The 6000-nt window shown below is 63.8% G+C and overlaps 1 protein-coding gene across 9 annotated transcripts in view; it reads left to right on the forward strand.

Annotated features, from left to right (window-relative positions):
- The window catches only part of ANK1 (ankyrin 1, erythrocytic), a 39081-nt gene extending 33096 nt beyond the window's left edge, over positions 1-5985 (forward strand). For 5 of the 9 annotated variants that reach the window (XM_010562731.1, XM_010562727.1, XM_010562726.1 and 2 more), the window contains 6 exons: positions 150-702; positions 1340-1598; positions 2883-2966; positions 3212-3379; positions 3670-3791; positions 5528-5978. In XM_010562731.1, coding sequence (XP_010561033.1) covers positions 150-702; positions 1340-1598; positions 2883-2966; positions 3212-3379; positions 3670-3768 — 1163 coding nt within the window. In that variant the 3' untranslated portion in view covers positions 3769-3791; positions 5528-5978. Of the gene's footprint in view, positions 1-149; positions 703-1339; positions 1599-2398; positions 2705-2882; positions 2967-3211; positions 3380-3669; positions 3792-5527 lie in introns of those variants that run through there. The other 4 variants (XM_010562730.1, XM_010562734.1, XM_010562735.1 and 1 more) reach the window with 4 other exon arrangements.
- The last annotated feature ends 15 nt before the right edge of the window (positions 5986-6000 follow it).

A 6000-nucleotide genomic window follows, 5' to 3' on the forward strand; every position in this document is an offset into this window, starting at 1 on the left:
CGCTCGGCCCCGGCCACTGGGGTCTGTGGCACGACCATGGCTGTCCTCGGGGCAGGCACCCTCCCAGAGGCTGTTTCCCTTCTCGCCCCACCGTGCTTGTGTGTGCGCGAGACGGCTGCTGGAGACGTTGCCTCTGTCTGCCCATATAGGTTACGCTTCGCTGCAGGACGAGCTGCTGTCCCCCGCCTCCCTGCATTACACGCTGCCATCCCCGCTGCGTGCCGACCAGTACTGGAACGAGGTGGCCATCATGGATGCTATCCCCATGGCTGCCACCGAGCAGGATGCCCTGATGGAGATGTCCGACATACAGGTGTGGTCCTCGGGGCTCACCCCCTCGCTGGTGACTGCTGAGGACTCCTCTCTGGAGTGCAGCAAGGCCGAGGACTCGGATGCCACAAGCGAAGGCCGGTTCCCGGGGCAGCCTCTAGCAGACGCGCATGGCCCGGACCACATGGGCTCTATGGACCTGGTTGAGGATGACACAGTGGACTCAGATGCCATGAACGGCCTGATTGACCTTCTAGAGCAGGAGGAGGGGCAGAGGCCAGAGGGGAAGATGCCAGCCGGTGATCGCCAGCCAGGGACCGGGGCGCAGGACCCAGAGAGTGAAGTCTCTTTTGTTTCAGTTCAGCAGAAGGTGCAAGCCAGGATCACGGCATCGCCTACCGTTAGCCACGTCGTGGAGAAGAGCGCGGACAGGTATTGCGGCCTGGGGCGCCGGCTTGGCCGCGGGAGGGGAGCAGAACCGCTTCGCCAGCTATTGCCCTGCGCTGGCCCAGCTGCAATAATCTCCCAGCTTTGCTTGCTTCTCCGCTGGTCTCCGGCTCTGGAGCCCGGGCATCCCCGGCAAGACAGAGCAGCGGCTCGGGCCGAGTGCCTCGCACCTCTCTGGAGATGCTCTGGAGGGCTCCTTGCAGAGCACCTGGGAGGGACCCCAGGCAGACAGCCAGGCCCCCCCCCGCATGTAGGTTGTGCTTATCAGAGCCATCTCAGCCTGCGCCGCGTCCTCCCACGTTCCCGGCGGCGCAGGTCCCGTGAGGTCCCTGGCAGAGCCCCGCCATTCTCCGCAGCGTTGCCTTAGACCCTCGGGGTGGGCAGGGAGCGCGGCAGGGAAGAGACCCGTGCCCTTTTGTGCATCTGCGGTTTGCGCTGCTTGTGCCGGGCGCCTGGCAGTTGCCGTGAGCCGGGGAAGCCCAGCGCCTGGCGGGGTGCAGGCTGCGCCGGTGTGCCCGCCGGAGGTAGGCTGGTGCTCAGGGTGCAGCACTCCATGGCAAAGCTGACTGCCTCTCTCTCTCTGTCTCTCTCTCCCTGTTCCCTGTCCCTCTCCGGTGCCCAGGCTGAGGGACTGGAATGCAGAAGGCTCCTTTATCTCCTGCCTACAGGACCTGACAGCGGGCTCCTGGCAGGAGGGGGTCACCCGAAGGCTGCTCCTGACGCACACCACGGCCTCCGGGGCACAGGGCCAGGAGCGAGAGCAGGTCCTGGTGCCGGCCGTGGAGCTGATGCGGGTCAGCTCCGCAGAGGACAGCGACTGGCAGCCCCAGCACCCCATGGGCGGCTGGCAGGAGGAGGCAGACAGCGGCTTCTTTGGGCAGGTGAGGGGAAGAGCAGGGGGACCTGGCCCCACAGGAGGTGGAGAACCTGCGGACCACCCTTTGCCGATCCTGCCGCGAGGCCAGCCGAGCAGACGAGGTGCTGGTGGAGGCACAAGTCTCCTAGCACGCTTTCTGCCCCCGGGGGTGCCTCTCAGCCCCGTGCCGTGCTTGATATCTGAGCTCTTGCTCTCCATTTATAACCCAGCCGGCCTCCCTGCCTGCTTCTTTATTGAGGATCTGCCCTGGCCGCCAGCCCAACAGCCTGCCGGAGCCAGAAATAGAGCTGGTCTGGGGGCCGGGCTGGGTGGTGGGCATCCCACCACGGCCGCGTGGAGCCGGTGGGTACAAGGTGAGGGCAAGCGCCTTTCCCCAGCCCGGGCATGCACGGCCACGCTTGGAGGTGGTTGCTCAGCTCTGCCGTGCGTGTCTCCCCAGTCACGTGCGATTCCAGTGACACTCCAAACCCCCGGCTCCTGCCCGGGACTTCATTTGCCCTTGCCCTCCCACCACAGCCGGGGACGACAGGTTGTTGGCAAGCCGACAGCTGACGGAGAAGGGGGGACAGGGCTGTCCCCGTTAACTGCCTGGCTGGGGACGGGGGGTGCTGTCACAGTCCTGGCCCCGTGACTTTGACAAGCTGTGAGCCCAAAGGACAACCCCACCTGCCCGCTCCCTTCTCGCCGCCCACAGCCAGCTGAGCTGCAGCAGCTAGGGTTACAGCAGTCCTCCTGCAGAGCCAGGGCACCGAGCAGGGCAGGCTGCAGACCCACAGCCTTGCTCCTGTCCCAGGGGGGCTTTGCCCCTTCCAGCCTAATAGCATGGCTTGGCTCTGAGCGGTGGGCTCAGACCCCTCCGGGCACGCGTGCAGCCGCGCAGGCTAAGGAAGGATGTGGGCTTTCCTGGCCCAGTTGCTGATCGCGCTGGTGCTGCTGGCCTTCTTTCTGGTCAGCTGCCAGAACGTCATGCACATCGTCAGGGGCTCTGTTCGCTTTCTGCTCAAACACGCCCACCGCGAGCTGGACAAGGAGCTCGGGGAGAGCCAGGGGCTGGCGGATGACGAGGAGGCTCTCTCCACCAGGGTCGTCCGCCGGCGCGTCCTTGTGAAGGTAACGAGCAGGGAGCTGAGAGACCAACCCCCGGGGCAGATGCAGAGGAAAGCAGTGAGGGGACAGGGCAGGGTGGGAGGCAGAGGCCGTGGGGTGCGTGGTTAGGTGTACTGTTCCGCTTGCAAAGGGGCTCCGCTCACCCCGCTGAAATGCCCTGATGTCCCTCCTGTCACCGCAGGGGAACGAAGTCCTTCATCTCCCCGGACAGCAGGTGACTGAGGAGCAGTTCACAGATGATCAAGGCAATATCATCACCAAGAAGGTGAGTGATCAAACGCATGCCGCAGCCTTCGTCCTCTCCCCTCCGCCCCGCTGCCCTCCTCCTCCCTGCAGCCCGGGCCCCCGCGTTCCCGCCGTCTTCGGTTACGGTCACAACGCTTCTCCGGCCAGACCCTGCGCGCGGGACAAGGGCTGCACGTCGTGTGGGGTTCGGGGCCAAACTGGGCGAGGAGGGAGGCTTGGTGCCCCGGGGCTAGCTGTGATGCCCAGCTGCGCGGGTCTCCGCAGGTCATCCGGAAAGTGGTGCATCAGCTGGGTCCTGGTGATGCAGATGACAGGCAGGAGCAGGAGGAGCTGATGCTGGAGGGCTCCCTGCAGGAGCCCCAAGACCTGGAGGCTGAGGACGATCACTTCATGAAATACTCCATCCTGCACCGAGACGGTCTGGGGGCCAAGGTACAGTGTGGCTCAGAGCCCTGCCTTGCAGGCACCCTGCCCAGGGCCAGCACCACCTCTGCGGGACTCGCAGGCTCTGGGGCTCCGCCACCCTCTGTCCTTTCTTCTGCCCTGTTCTCCTCTCCTGTTTCCCCACTAAGGCTTCCAGGGGCAGCTCTTGCCCACTGCACCAGTCTTCTTGCTCGGTGTCTTCTGCCAACTGACTCTGCCTTTCCCTCTCCTGTCCTTTTCTGTATGTCTGTCTGTTCACCTGGGTGATGTCCTGCTTCCTGCCCCTGCGGCTTCCTCAGGAGGAGGTGCGAGTGCGTGTCCCGAAACCAGAGGTCTCCGGGGGCAGGATGGGGGCTCAGATAGTGAAACGAGCCAGCCTGAAAAGGGGGAAGCAGTGACCCCTCAAATGGCCTCTTTTGAGGTAACCCCACCTTTGCTCTTCCTTCTATCCCAGCTCCCCGTGCTGCTGCCTGCACTGAGCTGCTGGTCATGCCCATCCTCCTGGGGAAAAGTGTAACGGGGCTGTGCCCAGCTCTCAGTCTGCGGAGAGGGGTTGCTGCGCTGCCACAAAATGCTGAGGGTGGGCAGCGGCGTGCCCCTGCCGCTAACCCACTCCCGGGCTCAGGTGCAATGGGCGCGGGGTGCCCGCTCCGCTGTGGCCACAGTGCCAGGGGCTGCTACTGCAGTCACAGCACCCTGGGTACTCGGGGTAAGGGTCCCCAGTGACAGGGCCACGGGATTGTTATTCCTGGTTATGCTGGGCTACAGCAGAGGGATGATCTTTAACCAAAACCACTCCAGGGAGCGGATAGTGTTTGCGTGGGGTCTGAGCAGAGCTGTCCCCTTCGTGCACTGAGCACTAACCGTGCAGCCTTGTGGTGCCCCTGCCTCCCCTTCCCACGGGGTGCAGCCGGGCACCGGCAGAGCTGTGAGCTAGATGAGGGGTGTCACAGTTTTCCTGGGCCATGGCCTGCTGCCTCCGCTCGCAGCACTGCTGCTGGGAGATGCAAGAGGCTGCCACTGCCAGCCACGCATCGTGGCACGAGAGGGCGGCAGTGAGGTCTGCTGAAGCTCCCGCGACCAGGAAAGGGGGTGCAGGCCACGGCAGGATGCTGCTGGTGGGCATCAGGGATGCAGGAGTGGCAGGGTGTAGGAGCATGATGCTTGTAGGGGTTGAGGGCAGGGGACCCGTCTTTGGCCCAGGATGTTTCTTCCATTGATCCCCAGCGTGAGCACTGGATCATCCCTTGAGTCTCGCGCATTCCCTGCTCCCCCCCCCGCCTTCCCTGTTGAGTGGGATTTAGACCAGGCTCCGGGCAGGGTGCTCGGCACAGCACACTTGGACCCAGCTGCATCATTGTTTTCTGCACCCTCGCTGCTGAGCTGGCAGCGCAGCACTTGGGGGAAGGGGCTGCACGCCTGCTCCCCCGCTGCCAGGCGCTGCCTGAGCCGGGGAGGAGGCTGCCAAGCAGCGGCGGTTGGTCCTCTGGCCTCTGCTGTACATGCATGGCTGCGTCTGCCCGTCTCTCCTCCCTCTCCCTCCTCTCTCTGCCGTGTTCGTCGGCTCTCTGCGGGTGCTCGACAGTCCAGAGGCTTGTGCTTGTGGACACGTGTTCATGCAGACCGTGTCCCCGCACCTCCCGCCTGCCTTGCTCCCCAGACGGTTGCTCTTGCTGTTCTCCAGAGCGCGTGAAAGTGTGTGAAACGGTGTGCGATGGGAATGTACGGGGTCTTCCCCGCTGCTGTGAGAGTGCGGTGCAGTCGGTCACCCTAGCTGGATGGGGGCTCAGGGCTGGCTTTTTCTACCCCAGAGCCTACAGCAGCCCTGCCAGCGCCTTCCCAGTGCCACACTGTGTTTGGTGCAGCTCAGCTTCTGCTTGTTGCTGCTCTCTGTGAGCTGGGACAGCACCACTAATACCATCTATGCCGTTGCTGCTGGTTCTAGGCAGGCACTCATAGGTGCTCTGTCACTGTCTCTCTTGACACCCCCCAAAACTCATCTCGCTGTAGCTGGGCAGGATGGGTGCATGTGGGACAAGCACAGGGTGCAGAAGGGGCTGGGACTGCCATGTGCCTGGCTGGTCCCAGCCTTTCTCCCAGCTGTGCCACCATGAATGCCTGGTAACCCCATCTCTGTCTCTCCCTGTGTCTCTCCAGGATCTCACCTCAACACCAAACCACTGAACTCCACACATGTTCTGACACATACCTGAGAAGAGAGGAGAGGAAAGCAGAGAGTGGAGGGGAGCAGGGCTGGCTGTACATGTTTCTATAGGCTAATGGCATGATTTCTGTATGAGACATACTTACCGTCCTATCCGCATGACTGACTGACTGCAAGACGCATGAGCTACAGTACTTAAAACTGACGGAGGGGCCTCCGTCCCTGCCCCACTGCTGCCAGGAGCCCAGAGACAGCAGCACGCACCAGGGGCATCCTCCCACCTCCTCCGGGAGGCAAAAGCTGGACTGGCAGAGGGAAGGAGACTCTACCCTCGCACGTTCGTGTGTGTAAACGCATCCCCATGCCCGTGCTCCAGCTGCAAGAGGGAAGCTGGGGCGGCACGGCGCTGCTCACCGAGGAAGGAGAGGGGCTTGACTCCCCCCCCCCCCCCCCCCCCCCCCCGGCC

The sequence above is a fragment of the Haliaeetus leucocephalus genome, unplaced genomic scaffold, assembly GCF_000737465.1.
Source record: "Haliaeetus leucocephalus isolate CR32 unplaced genomic scaffold, Haliaeetus_leucocephalus-4.0 Scaffold162, whole genome shotgun sequence".
NCBI lineage: Eukaryota > Metazoa > Chordata > Aves > Accipitriformes > Accipitridae > Haliaeetus > Haliaeetus leucocephalus.